This window comes from Eubalaena glacialis, chromosome 5 (genome assembly GCF_028564815.1).
Source record: "Eubalaena glacialis isolate mEubGla1 chromosome 5, mEubGla1.1.hap2.+ XY, whole genome shotgun sequence".
In the NCBI taxonomy this organism is placed as follows: domain Eukaryota; kingdom Metazoa; phylum Chordata; class Mammalia; order Artiodactyla; family Balaenidae; genus Eubalaena; species Eubalaena glacialis.
Genome location: NC_083720.1, coordinates 129141107 through 129164254, shown reverse-complemented (window position 1 = coordinate 129164254; position 23148 = coordinate 129141107). Strand labels below are relative to the sequence as shown.

The 23148-nt window shown below is 45.4% G+C and overlaps 1 protein-coding gene across 1 annotated transcript; it reads right to left on the bottom strand.

The window, feature by feature from the left end:
• Positions 1 to 9901: 9901 nt before the first annotated feature.
• On the bottom strand, positions 9902 to 22911 carry C5H4orf54 (chromosome 5 C4orf54 homolog). The gene is given in 3 exon segments (XM_061191688.1): positions 9902 to 9987; positions 17504 to 22877; positions 22879 to 22911. Coding segments are annotated over 2 exon segments (5370 nt in total). The 3' UTR covers positions 9902 to 9987; positions 17504 to 17540.
• Between the last annotated feature and the right edge of the window lie 237 nt (positions 22912 to 23148).

Below are 23148 nucleotides of genomic sequence, written 5' to 3'. Positions count from 1 at the left end.
GCCCAGCTTCCGCTGCATTTCCTATGCATAGAAACTGCCAGCTACTGAGCCACCTGCTTCCCAGGTACACTTATTACATATACCACCACTTGTGAATTAACCATACCAACCTGCCCTTCTCTCTTTCCTTATGTCATTAAAATTTTCTTTTATTATGTAAATATCCTATTTTCCCAAATGAAGGGTGAGCTTCTCAAGCTCAGGGCCACGTATATGTCCTTAGTATCCTCCACATAGCACAGCCGGTGTTCAGTAACTACTGAGCTATTCCCCAGGGATGTCAGTACGTTTGTAACTTTCAGGATGCTCAGACTGACTTCAGAGTGGCCAAGGAGACATTTGAAGCAGACAGAGCCTGCTGTCTGTCAGAGCCTCCATAGTGAAGCAATGTCCCTCATGGCCCAGTGCTCTAATGTTTTCCTCAAAAGAAAAAAATAAAGGAACAAACAATAAGGGCTAGATTAACTTTGTCAAAAAGGAAGAAAAGCAATATTTCTTTTTTTATGATAAGCAATTTAATAAAATAAACATGATTTCACAAAAGCTCCTGGTCAAAACACAATTTTTTTTATAAAATATTTTTCTTAATTACAAAATACTTCAGATGGAAAATAGAGGGTGAAACATCTATGCATTTAAGATCCAGATTTGGCACTTCCCTGGTGGTGCAGTGGTTAAGAATCTGCCTGCCAATGCAGGGGGGCACGGGTTCGAGCCCTGGTCCAGGAAGATCCCACATGCCACGGAGCAACTAAGCCCATGCGCCACAACTACTGAGCCTGCGCTCTAGAGCTTGCAAGCCACAACTACTGAGCTTGTTGTGGTCCCTTGATTCTTAACCACTGCACCAACAGGGAAGTCCTTCTTGACTTCAGATATTTAAAGAAAATAGACAGGTATAGTTAAAGCCCCTTTTTTGTCTTTCCCTGATCTCCTTTCCTCCCTCCATAGAACTAGCCGCTCTCCTCAAGTTGGTAAGTATCTTTCTATCCAGACTTTTGGTTCTTAGGAAGTTTCTGTGTAGTCATAAAATAGACATTTTTGTTTGATATACTTGGGAGTTTATATAAATGGTATCACACTGCACCTGTCATTTTGCAACTTGATTTTGTCCCTCAGCATTGTTCTTCAGATTTATTCATGCAGATGCAGGTGGTTCCCATTCATTCATTAAATGACATCATTCTGTTCCACTGTACTAATAAACCTCATTTTATTTACCTATTCTCTTATTTATAGGTATTGAAATTGTTTCCAATGTTTTATTATTTCAAAAAAAGCAGCCCAAAGACACTAGTTTTTGCTTTTCTTGTTTTTGTGTATGTTTGTATGTGTACCTTTGCTTTATTTCTTAAGCACTATTTTTTTTAATGCTCCCCAAAACCCTGAAACAGGCATTTATTGTTAAAAAAAATCATCGAGGAAAATGAGGATGGGGAGGGGAATATCTCTCTGGGGATGAGCACAGGAACGTGATGGGTGAAGTGCATAGTTCTCCGCTCAGGACCTCAGCCTTCTGGCTTCCCTCCAAGAAAGAGGTCAGCTGGTGGTTACCAGTGCCCTGTGGTCCAGAGCAGTGGGTCTCAAAATTGTGTGCAGAAGAATCACCTGGAAGGCTTGTTAAAGCACAGATTGCTGCCCCTCCTCCCCATTTTGGATTCAATTGACCTGAAGTGTGCTGAGGATTTGCATTGAAACAGGTGAGGTTTCCCAAGTAAAGCGCACACTGTTGATGGCGGCCACACTTTGAGAGCCTTGCTCTTGAGAAAAAGGAAGACACTTAAAGTCACAAGAAGACCACCGGTCTCTCCTAAAGTTTGTAAGCTGTGTGTGTGTGTGTGTGTGTGTGTGTGTGTGTGTATGTATTTGGGGGGATTGTTGGGGGGGTTGAAAATAAGAGTTTGTATTTTCGGCAGGGAAATATGTATTTCAGCAAATCACAAGGAGCTTCTCATCCCTCAATCGTCAGGATAATTTTATAAAAGTGCTAAAATATAAAGTTTCTAAATGAGGTGTTTGCATGTTTCGGGGGTGGATGGTGGGGAGACATCTGTGTGAAAAGTTTTAAGAATGTTTATGTCCTTTTATTCAGTAATTCTACCCAGAGGACTTTATCTCAAGGAAATCGTCAGAGATGCTTGGAAAGATTTGTGTTCAAAGATGTTCATTGCAGCATTTATTTTCATAGCCCCAAACCATAAAAACTAAGTACTTAAAAATATGAGATTGATTAAACTTGTTATGATACAGCCATATAAAGAAATTTAAGATATAGCTGTTAAAAATCATTCCTTTAAGAATACTGGAAGATAAGGAGGTAGGTTTATAAATTTATGAAGAAAAAAATAGACTACAAAATAGCAGGTAAAGTATCAAATACACTTGCAAGTATTTATTTCTGGAGGCATTTTGTTTAGTGATTAAGAATTTTCCCTACTTTTCAGTTTTTAGAAATTTTAACATTTTCTAAATATCCTTCAAAGAACATTCACTATTTTTATAAACAGGAGATAACCCAATAAATGGTTTGAGTATTTTTAAACAACCTGTATAGGAGTGAACTTGAATTTTTCAGGAGCAGAAATGTTATAATGGAGAGGTATATTGTAGTAGTTAATATTTCTTGAATACAACTACATGCTAGGGGTAATAATATATTATCTCACAATTCTCTCTTTATAATAATATATAATATGTCACATATTATATATAATAATGTTATTCTGCAATACTGTATCTAATGTGTGTTTGTGTGGAATATACATATGTGTATAATAAAACCTGTTTTCCCTCTCTATCCAGTAGTACTGAAGGTATATAAGCCTTCAGGGAAGATTACACTCAAGGGACAATCTGTTGATTGGGTTGTAACTTCAAGGAGCATAAAAAAATATGTACGTTTTTGCTGTGTCTTTGATGACTATCTTTTCACACCACTTCTGTTGGATAAACTTGCTATCAAAGGGTTTAGTCCGTGCTACTTCTCCATACACCCCTCCCCTTATTGCCCTTCAGCAGCTCCCTGCCCCCTGCACAACTAAACAGCTTTTTCTTTTTCAGTCTCTCGCTATTGCGCTGGTTTTCTGGTTCTCTTCACACCTAGCCCTCTTTGCTCCCTGCCTGCCCCATGCTGGGTCGCTGGCATGGATCTCCTCTTTGTGGCTGCTGGCCAGTTTCCTCTTTCAATCTCTGTGCATTTGACAAGGCTTAGACTGGAGAGCTTCATCAGCGTATCAGGCATTCTCACCATGTTTAAAGGCTTCCTGAAATCCGAACCTCTTCATGAATCAGAGCACCTGGCATATAGCAGGCATTCATTCATTCCTAAACAACATTGATTCCCTCCATGCTGGAAATACAGCAGTGAAATTCTGCCCTCTGAGATTCCAGCATACTCCCAACACACACACAAAGCATGCCCAACAAATCTTGTATAGACCATTCTCATTCCAGATTTTTTCTAAAATCTTTGACCGAGGCTACAGTAATCTAAGAACTAACTTTAAAATTCCTTTTTAAAAAAGTATCTGTTTAAACACACTCCTTAATGAGGATGGTGGTTAAAACAAGTTTCCAAATTATTTGACACTCTTTCCATTGAGAGCTGCGACTGTGTTCCTGCCCACTGAATCTGGGTTCTGGGATTGCTTGTCAAATAGAGTATGCTAAAAATGATGCCGTGTCACTCCCTGAACTAGGCCGTGAGAAATGGGCAGCATCTGCTCCTTTCTCTTGGATACTCATTGTTGGAACCCAGCCACCATGTTTTGAGGAAGCCCAAGCAGCCCAAGGAGAGGCCCAGCTGAAGAGGAACTGAGGCCCTTGGCTGGCTCCAACTGAACTCTCAGCTGATAGCTATCATCAGCTCTCTAGTCACGTGAGTAGATTCTCCCTGGAAGTCACGCTGCTGTCTGAAGCAGAGCCAAAACTTCCATGCTGAGCTCTGCCCAAATTGCAGACTCACAAGTTAAATGATTTTTGTGTTTTTTAAGCCATTAAGTTTTGGGGTGGATTGTTACTCAGCAATACATAACTAGAACAATGGTTCTGGACATAGTGCAGTGGATCTGCTTTAGTAGGGCTTTGTTAGGTGGTTAAATTGCTCTATATAAGAAATAACAGGAAATTAGAGGATTCTGAGCCAGCAAGCTAAGGAGCAGAGGAAGCAGAGGATGAAGAGAGGGAGAGGGCTCTAGCCATAGGCAGGATGGCTAAAGCACAAATGAACTCAACAACCAGCAAAATTACCGCGTGCCAGAGATGGCAGGGGACTGTATAAGAACAGGGATGCCAGGGCTCAGGTTTAAGGAGTTTGCTAATGCAGCTGGCTGCCCGTGGGGTGGAGCACCTGCTAATCTCCATCCCATGTACCCTAAGCCTTCGGCAAAACCCTGCCACACATATACAGTCTCAAGTCTGGAATACTCAGGACGGGATGGGTGTCCTGCAATGAAGCCTGGTGAGGTAATGCAATGCAGAGTAAAGCAATGCACACTTGAGGCAAAATGGAAGAATGGAATTTGAGAATTCACTGGAAACAAGAGCTGGAAGCCAGAGGTGAGTCAGGAAAATACAAGGCCTAGAACAGCCGTCAACTTAATTTCTTGCCCTACAACCCCCAAACCCTGGACATATGTAAGGGATTCTGGATGTATGTTCTTGTGGAATGTGGTTTCAAGTCTTTTGGGGGCTTCAATCTTCAGGTTTATAGTGACTTCAACTAGTGCTTGACATTTTACAGTACTGATCGTCCCTGTGCAGTGGGTTTCCAAATGTGTGCTTCAGATATTTAGGTTTTGAAGGGGGCTGAGGGGGCCTCAGTGTGGACCCTCAGGGACACTCGTTGTCTGGGTTGCTCTTTGGTGTCCATGGAGCATCCCGCAACCTGGTAGGTGCCCCTCATAATGCTACTTAAAAATGTAAGCAGTTAGATGCCTTCGGTTGATCAGGTGAAATACTCCGGGTACAGGGAAAGACCATACCAGCCTCTGACCTCCAGAACTGTAAAATAATAAATTTGTGTTGTCTTAAGCCACTAAGTTTGTGGTTACCACAGCAAGAGAAAACTAATACAACCTGGATGTGAAACATTATAATAGAGTATTTTCGTTAAAGGAAGGATTTAAGTTAGAAGACTGAAGAAAATGAAAATGTCCAAAGCTTGTTTTTTTGAGTTAAAATAAAGAGAAAGAATGCATGTTTTCTTTGCATTTACTTTTACTGGAAAAAAAAAAACAAAACCAACAACACATTTTTTTTTTTTTCAAAAAGAGTCAGAATAAAAGACCATTACACAAGATCGCACAATCACAAATGCTGGCAATTAAAGGTGAGTAAGCTAGTCAGTCTCACAGAGTCCTTGTCTAAGTAGTTTTCTCCATATGCAATCCACTGACACAGTAATTCTCAGAGCTGTTGGGCTGGATTCACAGTCCCAGGGGCCACGCTCACTGCATTCCATAATTGAATCACATCAGACCTCAAGTAGGAACTCTTCCACCAAGATTTCTATCTTGAGAGCAGTTTAAATGTCCATGTTCTTTCCATTTCCCACTGGCTTTTTTCATAGTCAGGGGTATAATTCAGCGTTAGCCAATGTCTTTCTCCATTTACCACACAATTTACTCTCCTCTGTTTGGGACCTAACTTCCTCAGTCTTCACATTCTTTTCAACCATCACTGTCTTTACTGTACAATAAGATGACTTCAGTGTAAATATAGAAACCTACATCTTCAAAGGGGGAGAAAAAGAAAAGACCACCTGCTAGAAAAAGATACAGGGATGACAAGTAATTTCAGGGAGCCCTGGATAGCACTTTTTGCCATTAATACCAGCTTATAAAAAGCAAGTAGGAAACTTTAAAAGAGAAGTCAAATTCGATGTGTTTTGTGTGTGTGTGTGTGTTTTATTCTGCACCATTATGAATCAAATAGGAAAATAACTAATAATATGCTCTAGCTGCAACATGAAACAAGAATGTTAACAGCTTACAAATGCTACTGTGAACATTTAGTTCTCTTCTGAGACACGGGGCATACAAATGAGTCCAATTTTCAGAATTCTCCCCTGGGCCTTGTAATGACATGTGACACAGATGGACATGTTTGGTTTTTTTTTTCCCCAAGGACCAGAGTCTGCAATTCCGATTAGATTCAAGCTCAAGGTACGATTTAGCAAATGCTACATGCTTTATTAATGATTTTATGCACCTGTGAGGTCTCCTTAGGACCCAGAAGTTAGTTAAGAATATAGAAACAGTCTCTTGAAAATATGTATCATATCTATATGTATACTTCCTTAGGAATTATGTAAAAGCCTAACATAATTTGTGAAGTTGATTTTTATAAGTAGTTTTGTAAAACAAACCTACACATAATTTTTCCCCTCAACAGTACTGATAAAATACAGGGCACCTTTTTCTTTCAAGTATTTGGGTAAAACAGCATACCCTGAGAATTTGGGGTGCAAACCTACACCTTGTAAACTGTAGAATGAAACTCCTCAAGCACCACATTGGAAAATGTATATACCGTGATAGTTTTTAAACAGAGACTATTACTGAATGTGTTTTCTCATGCACATATAATATATACTTATCATGAGATTATAGTCAATCTACTTAAGAATCAACACTGTCCTGCACTCCAAAGTATTATTTCAGGTAGCATGAGCATTCAATTTGTAGCAAACACTGATTTCCATTTCTACAAAATATGAAAAGAATTAAAATGCATTAAATCTCTTTAAGAGGCTAGAATGATGAAGTCAAATCTGAAATTAAGAAAAAGAAATTTATATTGCTAGATATTTCCTAGTGATATAAGGATGGGTTTGAAATGTGTGTTAACATTTAAGATTTATCCTAAAGATGTCAAAGTGTAATTTGTTTTAGCTTATTTACTCAATGATATCCAGAGAGCCATACACATACAGACATACGGAGACACAGGCAGACATACAGAGAGCCTATATGTTAAGTCACTAACTGCATATTTGGGCTTCATTTCATCCTGAGGGCAATTTCAGTGAGTGCTTTTTAAGAAAATACATTCTGGTGAATTAAATTTTCGTACGGGTTACAAATTTGTTCAGTTTTCCAAAAACAATTCAAATGGAGCATATTTCAACCTTACCATTTAACCAACAGGGAAAAACAGGAAATGGGTCAAGATTTCTACACACAATGCCCTGTGATTCATCTGGAAAACTGAGTCACACATGTAACCCTGAGAAAAAATGGCAAAAGCCGGACTCTGCAATGCTAATTAGATTCAAGCTCCAGGCACTATATAGGAAATGCTACATGCTTTAGTAATGGTCTTGTGTACATGAGCCATAAAAGAGTAGTTCAGTAGCTAAAAGGACACTGGTAGGGTAATGGTTTTATGGGTCAGAAGGCTTCATAGACTCTTGGTTTTTTCTACTTAACTTTGGTTGAAAAAGGAAGGGTACAACTGTTTTATTCAAATATCAATTCAACCTCAAGAAATAATAAAACAATGAAAATGAGGATTTAGATTTACCTCATGTTTTTAAAAATGTTCCTCCCTATCACTAGAGGTAGTAAATGGCCCGGCAGGTTTGATTTGGTTTTTTATGGCTTGATGAAATGGAAAACCATAAAATTAACAGTAGATGATATGGCGTTCATAGAATACTATTTTAAAGTCACATTTTAACCACTTGGCCATTTACTACATCCACAGCAGCTTCTCAGAGGACACGGCCTCTCTGATAGAACCGACAAATGAAAAGTTCTCCTTTCTTTCCAAGTTTCTGTCCTAGTTTACCTCAATGTGAGAATTTAAGGCTCAGATCTGCTGGTGATAAATAATGATAAATAGTGATAAATAGCTCATGGGCCTCCCAGACCCTTGGTAGGTAAGAACTCTACCACATGTTCTAGGAAAGGAGATGTCTCTTTTTTTGAAGACCTGGCAAGCCATTGACTACTTGACATGAGCACTGGGTTTTCCTAAAAGTCACATGTCATTTTAAAACAGTCTTTTCAATTCTGGTTCTACCTACCAAATCCTATCTGAGTTTCACAAGATGTGTTCAAATACTTGAGATTTCATGGTGCTGCTTTAAGTATTATAAGTTTAAGATCTTTGACTGAGTCTACTTTCTTGTTTCAATATTAAGTGACCTCTTACCCAGCACATCTCTACTGAAAATGAGGAAGGGCTGATGCTGTAAGAGAAGTGTCCCAGTGGTGAAAAATTAAGGAAGTTCTGGGGTGAATCTGTTGATGTACTTGGGTAAGAAGACCTCTATGACAAAGGAATAACGCTTTCCCCAATATGGCACAAGGGCATCTTTTCCAAACACAGAGATTGTTTCATATTTCATGTTCCATGTCTCAGAGAGGCTATCGCTTCATGTCATAGCTCATCAGCCCAATGATTGATTGAATTGTGACCAGAGCTGACTATTCCTGCCTCAAACCCTTCCTTTTACCCAACAGAACTTCTTTTCAGAGTAAGATCCCTTTAAGGAAGTTCCTGAATGTGAAATTGAGTTTTTTTTTTTTTAAAGAGTGCAACTGAGATGGAAAGCATAAATACAAAGTAATGAGATTACATAAATCATACAAAAATCAGTCTCTTAGTTTTTCTACTCACACCTTCAGTTATGAGTAGTATAAAATTCTGTGGTTTCAAGAAGCTGTTTTAAGCAGAAACCAATATTGATGATCATTAAAAGCAAAATAAGGCTTTAAAAAATTACCAGAATGCTTTATCTTTGAACAAATTAGTAAGTAAGAGGAGATTCCTTTAAAAAAAAAAAAAAGCCTGGGAGAACCTTCAAGTTATTGTTTTAAAAAGTAAAGAAATATTCCAATGTAACATTTGTTGACTATATATTGACTCATTATTATGACGAGCTAAATATTTATCTGTTCAAGCAACTCTTCAAAACTCACCATGAACACTCCCTAAAATAACCTTCAGAATTGGGCTACAACTGAGGCAGTATTGAATGTCAATGAAAGATTCTGTGATTTGGATTCTCGACGTCTCTTAAAACCATAAGGAGCAAGTGATATAAACCTAGGGTCACTGCTATGGGTATGGCTAGGGCTGGAGATAATCAGAGCCACCAAATCAGAGTTTACTTTCTACTCCACTGCCCCAAACAGGTCACTCTTCAGACTCCAAATAATCCGTGAGAGACAGAAGTGTGCAACTAAGGAGGGATCATTGAAGAAGAAAAATAATCCTATACACTCATAGTAGAGGTTGGATTCTGAGGGAAGTAGATATTTTATACCTTTCTGAAACTAAGAACTTAACTTTAAATGCAACCACTGGCTCTCTAGTCTTCCAAGCCATTCTATTTTAAGGCAACAAATAGTGTCATGGCATTGTATCAATGGGAAAGTTAAAACAAGGCACAAAAGTTAAAACCACTTTTTCACAATCACATTTGAAATCATGCTAAACCCAATAAAAGAACATGTAAAACATAACCAAGAGAATGACTAGGCATGATCCAAAATGCAGACCCATCATATTTAAATCCAAACAAGTGCTACAACTCTGCCAGCCAGCCCTGATATATTCCGAGAATCTGCAGGGAGATTTGTGATCCAAATTACTGATTTGCTCATTTGGTTTACAACAGAACCAATCCTACTCTGTTGTATGTTTTGACTGAACTATGAGAACATGTAAGAGATTGTTTGCCTAGTCACAAATGCAGGAGGGAAAGATGAAGGGAAAGCTTATATTCTGTATTAAAGTATAAAAAGAAATAGTTTTACACAGGAAAAATGCAACCATTCAATCAGCTTCGTAAAACTAAAATAACACAAGCTGTCTTAACAGGGTTATTCAGAAAAATATAGAAACTTACACACTTGGTTTATAAGAAGCAAAAACTAAGAATAACATATGTAGAGGAAGGTTTCCAGATGAATTCTTAGTGCTGTTACAATGCAGCCTTCAGATTCAAGAAGATTCATCCGTCTTTCTGTCTTGCTCCTATAAAGAAACATAATCAAGGAAAAGATTGTTAGTAAATCTCGCTCTTAAAGAAGGAAGAAAAATGACAAAATACATTTTATTTAACTATTTGGCTAATTTCAGTGTGAATAATGATGAAATTCACATTTTAAAATGTGTTCCGTGAGTGTGTTTCTGAACCTACTAGACATCCTACTGACTTTAAGAAATTGCCCCAAATGGCACCCTCTCTTTGAAACTTGAATTAAATACAGTCAACCATTCAAAAATAATTTTAGAGTTAAATATTTAGTTTTACTGAAACCATCCATAACAGAGATAAAATAGTATAACAGATATGTTCCTAAAATATACAAAAATGATATTTAAACTAAATTGAAACATTTGAAATTTACCATGAGTTATTAATCTAGTTAAATGAATAAACTCTATACTCTAAAGTGAATGGTCACTACCTAAATTATGTGGAACTTCATATTGCGCATTTTGTTTAAAATGAGATATACTGGTTAGAGCCTATAACTTAGTTAAATCCATTCTAAGACAAGCATTGACATGTTCAAAACCTTACTGAAAATTAGCCCTTTCTTTCTGTTAATCTCTTTCTCTATATATATCTATTAGAACTTTCCCTAAAGAACATTTTTAAATTAACCTTCGGGAGTTGATATTTGAACGTAATATTATGAAGACAGAAATAGAGTGGCCTACAGGTAGTATTTGTTAGGGATTAGAAGACTGTATCATGTGAAAAGTAACTTCTAAGAAGTATCAAATAACAGCTATCTAATCAATTACATGCAGAGTAGTGTGGCAAAGGATATTTTAATCCTGTCATCTAGAAACTGACCTGTGTTAAGTATATACTTAAGGAAAAAGAAGTCTATAAGAATAATTATGGGTTTAGAGAATAGCTCATGTGTATATATTTCAGGTTCGTTGATTTTACTCTTTCGTGTTTTATATCGAGAAATGACTTTCAAGAGGAAAGGGACAGTTGTGGGTTTGGAAACTTCTCATTTGCTAAAAAAGTTTAAAAGTTTTTTTTACCTTAGGACACATGGAGTAGCAACAGGAACAAAAATATATAATTACAAGGGGGAGGAGAAGAAAATAGAAGACTAAGAAGAAAAATTTTAATGTGGATGCAAGGATCTAATGACAACTCAAGCTGAATCCCATTGTGAAGCAAGGTTTGCAAGGACTCTCTGAGCAGAAGCGGGACAGAGAGAGAGAGAGAAACAGTGAGAGAGAGAGAGAGAGGGAGAGAGAGAAAACACTACAGGATGGGGAGAGCAGTCTGAGGAAGGGAGGAGAAATCTGTTTCTACCAGCTGCTGGGATCCTTTCTGGGGATCCATAGTCCAGATACGGCCTTTTCATTCTTTTGCAGGATACTGCTTCCACTTATATTAACTTTAGAGGGATTTTGTTTGAAACTTTGAAAGTAATAAAATGCTCCAATTCCTATTAAGGATGAAATAATACAAATTGCCGGTTCAACCTAGCAGAGGGTCACGAAGAAGTCAGTAAAGGGAGAGGAGTGACTTCACGGTGTCACCGGGCACTTTGGCCTGGATGACTTCCCATGATTTTAGGACCGGAACACATGACAGAGTTCAGCAGGGATGTTGGGTCAGATTTTCCCTTGCTCCACAGAGGTCTGTGCCCAGACTGACAGGAGAATCACCACATGCAGCTGGCCAACTATGCCCAGAGTTGTGTAACATGCTGGAAAGCCGTGGGGCATACTAGAGGACCCCGACCACAGCCAACTGGCCTGACCCAGGGGATCAGGCAGCCCAAAGGGGACTGCAGAGCTGGGGGCATGACCTCTGGTTTGGGGAAATATCAAGCAATCCTGGGTACGGGTCCCTGGTGCTGTCCTGAGAGTCTACAGGAATAAGGGCTGACTTTCTGCCTTGGTGGAGGCCCCTGAGAGATGAGGGGCTTCTGAGGCATTGATGAGCTTCTAGTCTCCAAGGGAGATAGAACTCTTACTACATGCCATGGACTGTGTGCCATGTCCTTTGCAATGATTTTACGATTCAATCTTCACGACGCTCCCGAGAGGTATCCCCATTTTACAGTTGAGGAAACTGAGGTCCAGAGAGGGCAAGTCACTTATCCAGAGGAGGAAGATTTTGGGCCAGGGCTGCCTGACTTCATGGTGCAGATACCTGGGTTTTAGTCAAAGCCACACAGTTTCTCTTAGACTGAAAGGCATGAGCCCATCAGTATCCAGTGGGATCCCACGCTCAGGTGACAGACCACACTCGCCCCTCCCCACATACACACAAAATTATCCCCCCTTCCACACACACACACTGGGAGCCACAGCCCCTAGAAGTGCCAGAACTGTTTCTCTTTGGGACATAGGAGAGCTAAACTTTAATCAAAAGAAAAACACATATGGAGGCTTAGTATACGCTAGACATCGCCAGATTCAGGGTCAATTTCTTACCTTATTCCCTCCCTTTTTTTCCCAAATAAGGGAAGAAGGACAATTCACAACAAGGAACTGAGACGGGGAGGGCAGAGAGGGAGAAAGTGGGCAAACTAGGGGTCATCAATAAGAGCATGGGCCCCCAAGCTTGAAGGGCCTGGATTTCAGCTGATCTCTTAATCTGGGACAAGTTATTTTTTCATTTGTCAAATAGGGATAAGAATAGTACCCACTCGTTTAAAGAATCAAGTAGTACCATGTTAAATCTTAGTATATAATAAATGATTAATACACATTACTTTTCATTTTTTATTAATTTTGTAGAGAGTTGAGAAGAAAATATAAGGCAATAAAATTGTAGAGAAAGGCACAAAATAATAAGAATGGGGAAAGCTACAATCCAAGAAAAGAGAAAGGGAGAAAAGAAATGGCAAAAAAAGACATGAGGAAGATAATAAAATAAAACAGCAGCTATATATAATAATCAGGAGAGGAAGCCACCATTAAGTTAGGGAAAAAAATAGATATAAATGAATTGATTTAAGAATGTAATCATGGGATGAGCTGGAAATGAAATGTCAAGCTTGCAGCCTGCAGCCTGCAGCCTCGTCACCCGGTCTCGTGCACAGGGCTGCTGAGAATGCAGGTGAAGGAGCCGCAGCTTCAAGTCTGCCCTTGAAGCTGTCCAGTCTGTGATGACAACAGACTCCAAACAGAAAAGGGAGGAGAAGGGAAAAAGCAAGGTGGGGCTTTAAACTAAATCAACTTCAAGTGAATGAGAAAAGAGAAACCACAATAAGGAATTAAAAAAAAAAAAAAAAGCAAAGTACAGAAAGTACATTCTCAAATAAAAGGTAAGGGAAGAAAAGAGGGGAAGTAAACTGTGGGCCCGACCCCAAGATGGAGGACCAGAAAGAAGAGTGGCCCTGGGGAGAAAAAGACAAGGGGACTGGGAAGCAGTAAGAAAGAAGCAAATGGAAAATAGACTCTGGTCTGGGATGATTTAGGTTTTGAGTCCCAACTCTGCCCCAGAGGGACACTGTGACTTAAGAAGGGTCACTTAACCTCTCTGAGACTCAATTTCCTCCTGCAATTTTAACATAAGGGGACGGCGTTCAAGGATCTAAGTACCCTGTGGGCCCCTTTAGAAAACTCTCCGAAAATAGCTCCCTCTGAAGCCCCCTTTCTCTTTCCACTTCAGTTGCTGATCTTTGGGGCTCTGCTCAGGGGGTAGAAATAACTCTGAGGAGGTGGCGAGAAATGAAAGACCAACGATGTAGGAACAACACAAAGCACACTCAGAAATGAAGACACAAATGGGTAAAGTTTTACAGAAAAAAGAAGAGACATTCAAAGGAAACAAAACAATTGTAATACCCACTGGGTAGCAGGCATGGTGCCAATTAAAGTTTTCTGTTGTTATTATTACACATTTATCTTTATGCCCTTGTAAGCGGTATTTAGTATCAAGTCTCAAATTTTAAAACAAAAATATGGTATCTAAGTGGCTGGGCAGGAGAAAGCATGAAAGTGAATATGTTAGGGAAGGAAAAGCATAGCTACATGCCTCGAGTGACAGAAAACTAAAACAAAAATAATCTCATCAGAAAAGGCATCAAAGGTCCTGTGGAGAAGGAACTTTCAAAACTAAAATGAACAGACAACAAAGTCCTAAAACAGAAAAGGCCTAACAAAAAAGGAGAGAGTTGTGAAGTTTTGAACCGTTGTGCTCGGCACGCTGGTGCGTTACCAATGGGTTCCTGTTGTGACTCACCGGCCACTGGGCCACCGGCTGGGAACAGCCTGGTCCATTTATCACAATGTGTGATGTCATTACTAAATACAAATAAAATGCGTAATATTACTACTTATCTTCTGAGATGGGCTGTGACCTGGTAAAGTTTGAGGAGCACTGCAATTTTCACCACAGGAAGAAGAGAAGCAGGAAAGACCCTACCTGTGAAAGCAAAACTAGAGGAAAATTCACAACAGAATAATCCGAGAGTAGCAGCTGCTGGCTATGCTCAAATCTACACAGGGGAGAAAGCAAGGCTCCCTGTTACAATGTGCAGCTAAAAATAGATGATGAAATACTTATTATTTGAGCTGGAAGGAATCTTAAAGGTTAAGACAGGACTTCAACACTGGTTTTGCAGTTCTGCATGTACGGTCTGTGTCCTCCAGCTGGAGTGCAGGCTCCTGGACTGTGGGACGGTACCAGGTCACGTGTGGGTTTATAGCCTCACTGCAGAGTACACCGTGCTTGGCGGAGTGTAAACATGTAATTCACATTTGTTGAATGAATGATGGAATTAGTGCTTTTCGTTCAAACATTCATTTCACCAATGTCTGGAGAGGCAGAGCAGATCCAAGGTGTCCTAGCTGCCAGTTCGGGGCTCATTGCACTTCTCTGCCATCCTTCTTGTGTTTCATGCCTCCTACCAACAAAGAAACAGCGCATGGCGTGGTCCGGGAGCTGGGAGCCAGGCTCATCTTGGCTCTCTCACTCTCTGGGGACCTCAGCAAAACCGTTTCTTTCTAAACCCCAGTTTTCTTCTCTGTGAAATGCTGTGCTTGGATCAAACCATTTATGTGACTTCTAGCTGAAAGGGGCACATAAAACCCTACCCTACCGCAAGGAAAAACTCTGGAGTAAGTCTGGTTTTCAAAGGAAATCTTAAACTGAAACCAGCTTCCAAGCCTTCTCACACTGACCATCCGTATGAACATCAACTGATGGATGGGGGTGTACAATGTAATTTTTGATATATCTGAACCATGTTTAAATTTTTTTCACACAAGGAAAAGAACTATACACTTCTTTTCTATGTATCTGACTTTTCTTTGGAAAGTGGCATAGAACTTTCAGGATGGTGAGTTTTGAAGGATTTTTATAAGGATTTCAGTTATTATCTGAATTTGGGTAATTAAATTTTTGCCTGTACACAAAAAGCTAAAAAATTAGCTCCTGACTAGTCTTTCGCTTTCTATCTTTAGGGCTGTGGACTAAAATAAAGGTTAAAGAAGGGAAAGCTTTCAAAGAAATCACTGTTCAAATCTCCAGTACAGAAAACTCTGATTTGTATTTGTGTCTGATGGAAACAACTCCAGGCCTAATCTCTCCAGACTCAGCAGACAGGAGAAAGGCCAAAGGCAGCTGCTACAGGGACACGATTCGAGCGTGTGCCCGGTTCCTCCCTCCTCTGGGCCCTGTCCTCCCTTCCCCTGGCTCTGCACCTGCACAGCTCACACAAAGGCCTCGCAGGATTAGCTGCTCCCAGAGAGCCCTAGGTAAACATCCCACCTGTCCAGAAGATGAAAATGCTTTTATCTAGAGGCTACTCTTTTCCTTCTACAAAATGAATTCTCTAAATCTGCGCCTCTTCCACATGCATATTTCTTTATTTTCTACACTGAACAATAGATACATTATTTATCTTTAATCTTCCCTCCCCTCTGTATTTGTGGTCATTACATAGGCCCCGTTGTAAATTCTTGGAAAGGAAATCATCTGTTTCTAGATTGCAAGTAAAATGAGGCTTGCGCTTTCACCTGAATTCTTACAGAAAGACCCAAGGATTTTTGAACAGTGGCCTAATGTTGTCTTGCAGTCCAAGAAATGTAATGCATAGTAACAATCCCTTAATTTGGAAAGGTTTTATATTTTGCAATACACTGTTGTATCATCTGACATTCAGATACATTCTGAGGAGTAGAAATTATTGACACACGAGTGTCATGGGTGCTAGAGAGTTTGCATGTCTAAGAACACACAGCCGGTGAGAAGACGCTGGGACTTTGATCTAATGATCCTACTTCCTAATTTAAGGCTCTTTCCTTGAAGAAAGAAACAATGTTCCTGTTTCTTTTAAGTACAGAAGTGAGAGGAATGGCTTATTTCTTTCGTATAAGCATAGAAAGGGTTCCTCTCCTTTCTTGGTTCAGTATGATCTTACCAAGGAGTGAAACTCCTTAGAAGCATTTATGATGTCAGCCCTTCCTCACGTGAAGAGGGCAGGAGAATGAGAGGACAAATTTCTCCCCACAGAGCCGGCAGCTTTGTGCTGTATCTGAAGGTTGCCCCTGTCTTATGTTTTTGACCTGAAGTGTCCTGGTTCAGAAAACCCGAGCTCACCTTTCCTATCAAGTTCCACGGACTGTAGTTACAGCCAGGACTCCTGTCTGTGAATCTGAATTAACTTGGGTGTCAGGATCTACATCTACTTCATCTGATTTCCTTTAGAGGGGGCAAGGGAGAGTTGATTCTTTTCTGAAGGGAGAGAATGCAGACAGGAAAATGAGTGCCTTGTAGGGGTCAGCAGCAGAGCGTAGTGGATTCAGTCTGAACGAACTGGATCAAACACAGCAGCTCCATTTCAGGAGTCACTGCAGGCCCGCAATCTCCTCCTCTCCTGGAGGTCAAGCCGAGTGTGTGTGTGTGTGTGTGTGTGTGTGTGTGTATGTAAAATACCTTAAAGACTGGACTCACCTAAGAAAAAGTATTCTGATTGCCTGAAAACAGAAAAACAAGAGCTTAAAAATACAGCCTTTTTGTATAAGAAGCTTCAAGAGGAAGATGTGGTGGAGGGAGAGAAGGCTTTCTGTGGATTTTAGAAAACCTCCTAACAAGAAAATGTCAGTCTTTGACTCTCTTTACTCTGAGGAGTAACCAGAGTAACGGTGTCCCCAAGGATTTTCGTGCCTGTCACTGGGGCTGCTAAGAATAGAGTGAAGCTCACTCCGGAAAATCCAGACCGGGTTTTTATTTCTTCCCCCTGCCGATCTTCACCCAAGGCTAACCTGATAGATCCAGGGTTCCCTTCCCTCCCACTCATTGTGGGAAAAACACTTAGGCAATTTGAAAAGGTCAAAGGGGAAAGGCCAGCTGTGGGACTGAGGAGTGGGGAGAGAAGGAGGCTTGGCAAGAAAATTAGCTCCTTAGTAATATGGATGCAGTTTTTGTTCTATTCTTCCGAAATGCCCATTTCTAGAGACAGCCTCCGCTGCTGTAAGTCTGCCCCTTCAAACACAAAGAAATAGGATTGCTGTTAATCCCTTAAACCTGATTATCAAAGTGATGTCCACTCACCAGCAGCTGCGCCCTTCTGCTTTCTGGTGACAGCTCATCATCTGTGTTCCACCACGAAGCTCATGGTGGTGCCGTCAAAGGAGGGGGGGGCGATGATCCGCGGCCCCAGGGGCTGCGAAGTGATGCTGATGACAGGCTTGCCATGCAGCTGGGCAAAGCCCTTGGCCCCCACGAGCTGGGATGTGGCCGCTGGGGCGGAGGAGGAGGAGGAGGTGGGAGACTGACCGGAGGCCATGAAGTAAGGGGCCTCGGTGAAAGATGCAGCTGCCTCTTTGCTGGGGGGCTCTGCTGCCACGGGGGAGAGCTCGGCGCCCCTTGGAGTGTGAGCAATTGGGGTGGGCTGCAGGGCGTTGGCGGGCAGCACCGTGGGCAGAAACCCGGGGTAGATCATGTAGGCGGGGCCGTAGGCCCCGGGACTCAGGGCCAAGGGAGGCCCGGGGAGGGACATGGGAGCCACAGCCTGCTGCTGGGAGGTCATGGGCACGTCCACATACTGCCCCGTCTCGGGGTCAAACAGTCTCCGGGTCATGGGCTGAACTGGCGTGTCCACCAGATAGTACTGGCCGGTTGTCACATCCAGGAGCATCTTGCGCTGGGTCTGCGGAGGCTGCGGCTGCTGGAAGGGGTCTGTGGGGACCGGAGCTGGGCCCACAGGTGCCGGGGCAGGCATGCCTGGAGGGGAGAAGCAGAGGACCTGGGGCTGGGCCCCCTGGAGGGTGAAGGGCAGCAGCTGCTGGTGGTAGATCGCGGTGGGGGGATGCTCGGGGCTCTGTGGCCCTGCGGGGGCAGCTACCGTCCCCCGGGGGTCGTCGGGCTTGGTGTGCCAAGCTGGCCGGCTGGTTCCGCTGACCTGAGAGCCTTTGGGGCTGCTGGGGACCTGACTGCGGGCACACAGCGGGGGCAAGCTGCAGAGAGTGGTGGCTGAGGAGCGTGGGGGCCCCTCCGTCCCCGCCCCAGGCCTGCCTGGAAGCTCCCCAGCTGCAGAGCTCCCTTTAAGGGGGATGGTCAGGTAATTCTCACAGTCGCTGTGGCTCTTTTCCAGATGGCTGCCATTTTTCCTGTTGGTCACCTCTTCGAGAGATGCCCGCGTGGCCGGAGAGATCTTGAGAGACCGGAGTCCCTGCGATTTGATGCCCTTTGACGCCGAAGGACTCTCTGGAGCGGGGCCCTGTGGGAACTTGCCAGCGACACCCCCGGTTTTCTGGGTGCTGCTGGCGCTCACTGTGAACACGTTCCGGTGGCCGGGCAGCGGGGGCAGGGGCTGGGTTCTGTCCACATCCTTGTGCACCGGCGGGATATAGAGGGACCGGGGCCTCTCCCTGGCCAGGTTCTCAAAGGCGGCCGCGCGGGCGGACACACTCTCGGCGCTCGGGTTGGAGTTCCTCCGCTGCAGACGCTCTATGGGGCCCCCTCGCAGGACCACCCCTGCGCCTTTGTGCCCGGCGCCCCGCTCCTCCGCCCCACCCAGCCGTTTGGCCAACTTGTCGGGGTCCCGCTCAGCACCCCCGGCCCCTTCTCTCTCCTCACTGGCGATGAGCGACAGGACGTGGCTGTCGGTCATCAGGGGCAAGGGGTCGCTTTTCCGCTTCCACTCGTTCCTGTTGAAGCTGTACAGCTCTTCCATGGACCTCACGGCCGCCGTCAGCTTCTCCAGAGCATTGCGGGATGTCTTGGGGCCTTTTCCTTCCTCCTTGACCTCCTCCTCCTTGACCTTCTCTGGGGTCTTCTGAGCCTTGGAGACGATCTTGAGCACGGGCAGGTACGAGCCCTGCTCAGGCTTATTGGGGGCGATGGTGGCCACGGGCAGCCTGCCAGATGCCCTGTGAACCAAGACTGTCCCTTCTGGCGAGGAGGAATTCAAGACCCTGCTGCTGCCCCCCTTGCCCACGTTCTCCCTGGGCTCTCGGTCTGTGCTGTCTTCCCTCTGGTTCACCACGGCCTGGCACGTAATCACCATGGGGGACAGGGATCCCGACCCACCAGCTGCAGGAGCCAGCTGCCTGGGTTTGGGCCCGGTCAGCCCCTGCTCTGGGGTAACGCTGCCCTTGTCACTGCTGTCCCCTGACGCTTTGATTAGTTTCCGGACATCTCTCACCTGGTGGAGGGGGCCTTGGGCCTTGGACTTGTCCCTGACATCTCTCACCTGGAACTGGGGCACTTTTTCCAGGTTGTCCCCCCGGAAGAGTTTCTGCTGTGCCCTGCTGTTGTCCTCAGTGGTCTTGAGGAGGTTCGAGGCGCTGCCACTGGCCAGTTTGGGTGTGAGCAACTTGGCAATGTTGAAGTCCGAACTTGGCTGTTGCACGCTCCCCAGCCGGATCTTGATTTCGGGAACCTTGGGCCTGATCACTGCTGTGGAGGTGGCCTGGGCGGCAGGGTGCTTGGTGGCCTGCTTCCCCGGCTGCTTGTCCTTGGGTGTCTGCTGGATGTTGGGGACAAAGAGGCGAGACATGATGGTGGACTTACTGGCAGAGATCTCCCCGAGATCAGCCCTCCAGTCGCCCCCTTTGGGGAGTTTCAGCTTCCCAACGGGGGCCTTTTCTTCCCACTTCTCAGCCTCTTTCTCCTTCCATGACCGGAATGCGCTGTTCTGACTGCGGAGGAAGATGCTCTTGACAGTCTCTGACGCACTCTTTTTAATTTCACACACCTCTACTGGGTGTCCATCAGCGAAATTACGGCCGGAGCCTGCATGGCTCTCCCGAGGGGCACTGGCTTTGAAAACTGGGGATTTAGACCCAGCTGCGGACCCCTCCCCACCTGCATCAGACACGCTGACCACCGTGTACTCAGAGCCGGCCTCCGAGTGGCGAGAACTCTGCCTCTGCAGGCCCCTCTCCCGCTGCCTCTCAGCCCCGGGGGGAGGGCCCTCCGTCTCCTTGGAGGCGCTGGAGAGGTTATGGTGGGATGTGTCACTGACTTCTCCCCTCTCCATTCTGAACTCGTGTTCCCGCTGCATCTTCTTGGAGATGACATTTTTGAGCAGACTGGAAGCGAACTTGGACTTCTTCTGGGGGCCGCCAGCTCGGGAGACAAGCCTGCTGCCCTCAGAGGCCTCGGAGCCATCATCCGTGTCCACGGACCCGGGGTCCTTGCTGGGGCCTTTGGTGGCCCTGTAGGGCCCCGCGGCGGAGCTGGCTTTGCTCTCACTGCGTAAATTCAGAGGCTCGAGAAGGGTGACCACGCGGGAGCCCGACTGGACCTGCTTCTGGAAACACAGAGGTGTCTCCACGTGTTTGATCTCCCCCTCGACTTTGCTGACGACGAACTCCAAGGCCTTGGTCTGGGACTTCTTGGACTGGATGTAGAGCTGGTCTGCGGTCGTCCTGGCCCCGCTGCCCTTCCTCAGACCCGCAGCCATCGAGGCCGCGCTGCTCCGGAGGAGGCTCTGCTCCACCCTGGCTCCAACACCGCCACATTTCAAGTCCAGGAAGGCCGACCAACGCCCAAAGCCGACTTCGGAGAGCGAGGAGGACTCCCGGGAACTGAGGTTCAGGGCCTCAAAGTAGGGGTAAGCGAGGCTCCGGAAGGCCCGGGAGGTCAGGTTACGCACCTCTTTGTCGGCGTCGTCCAGCTCGCTCACGGCACTGGAGGCTCCGCTGGAGTAATCCACCAGCTCCTTCGCCCGGATGGCCCCGCACCGCGTCTGCAGGCGAGCAGGGACGGCGATGAATTTCTTTGCATGGTCCTGAGCCACGGCTGCAGCCGGGTCTTGCTTCAGTGAACTTGAATTGTGTTCAGCAGCTGTAGAGACGCGGAGGCTCATGTCGCCTTCATGCTTGGCAGCATAAATAATGTTTTGCTTTGCACACACGTTGCTAGGCTCATTTATAGCCCGGGAAGTCGGTTTGATTGATAGGAGGATCTGGCTTGCTGCACTCCCGCAGCTGCTTGCGGCGGCTGAGGCTGCCGCCAGCGGCTGCAGCAAGGGCTCACACGGGGTATCAGTGCCAGGCCCCGTGGCTGGGGGAGTGGGGTCGCTGTCCGAGGGGCCGCTGCCCACTTCCGTGCTGCTGGTGTCGCCACCGCTGCTGCCCGCGCTGGGGCGGGCGGGGTCACTGCCGGTGGGGCTGGGTGTCCGGGTGGCGTTGGTGCTGGGAGTGGTGCTGAGGTAGCAGCTGTTGTCATCGTCCTCTTCGCTCGGCGTGGTGACGTCCTCTGGGGTCTCGTCGCTGCCACCAAAGGAAGCGTAGTCCACGAATGAGTAGATCACGTTGTTGTCCTCGAAATCCCAGCGGGAGGCCAGGCCCACGTCGAAATCCGTGTCCTGCTCTACCTCGCTCAGCTGGATCTCGTGGGTGGTGATGTAGTGAGCCTCCTGGTTTTGGGGGGGGTCCCTGCTGCCCTGAGATTTGGCAATCATGTCTCTGCACTCGGTTCCATCTCCTCCTCTTCCTCCCTCTCCTCCTCCTCCTCCTCCTGCTTTTTCCCCTTCTCCTCCTCCCTGGGGCTGGCAGCTCACTGCGTTCTCACCACTGTCACTCTCAAAGTCTAATGATGAGGACGAGGTGGCCAGAGCCCCCGTGGATGTGGTGGTATCACCCATCTTGGAAAGGCCACCTTCTTCTGCTTTGTCCACCAGGGAGGAGGAGGAGGAGGGAGAGGAGAGGGTGCTGCCCTCATCAGTGCGGGAGAACTGGGATCTGGAGAGTTCCAAGGAGGCAGGAGTCTTCTGGGGGGTTGGAGCCTCGCACTCTCGGCTGCCGGGTTCGTCTTGGGCTTTCTCCTGGGGGCTCCTAGAGCCCCTCGGATCGCCCGGGCGCTGCTCCGGAGTAGGTCTCATGGTCCGGGGACTGTCCCTCTGGACTCCAGCTGAAGTGCATATCTCCACATATTTCGCTTCTCGCTGGGAGGGGGCCAGTGGCTTGAGAAGTGGCTGCAGCTGCTGCTTGAGCGCCTGGCTATCCTGGGCTCCGCTCCCCCGCTCCCCGACCTGCTTCGGCCTGGCCTGCAGATTCAGCTCAGGAGGGGCGCCTTCCATTCTGAGCCCTCGCCTCGGTGTCAGCGACAGGAAAACACAGTGGTGAGCACCGGGGCGGTCCTGGGCCCCTCCCTGGCCCCGGAGGGGCTGCAGAGTAGCCCGAAGCAGGGTCCCACGTGCCTGGATTGGCCCCAAGGCTGTAGGCACCACTGCCGCTGCTGCCACCGCCTCCCAGTTCTTCAGCCCCTGTGGCGGGGCCCAGGCAAGGCTGAGGGAGGAAGGAAGGCTCCTGGATGGGGTGGCAGAGGTGGTCTGTGGCCAGGGGGCTGCTGCTCTGGCCGAGACCGTGGCCAGCTTCCCGTAGCTGAGCTTTTCTGTCCAGTTGTTTGCCTGGCACCATCGGCAGCTAGGAGTCTGAATGCCATCGGCCACGGAAGGAGCAGCATCTGTAGCTCGAACCCCGGGGCTCCCAGAAATGAAAGGAAAGCATGTGCTGTTTCTTGTGCAGCCTTGTTCCTTTCCTGGATGGGGAAGAGTGGGTCACGTCATTCCAGAAATATTTTTAGTATCTATTCCCTAGTCATACTGAAACCACACTTGAGGGTAGAGAGAAGAGGCTCTAAGATGAAGAGAGAGTGTTGGGGGTGGAGGAGGCATGTGGGTTCTAATTGAAATCGACCAAATGTCCTATGTAATCTATTACAGGGATGTCTAGCAAGTATGAAAT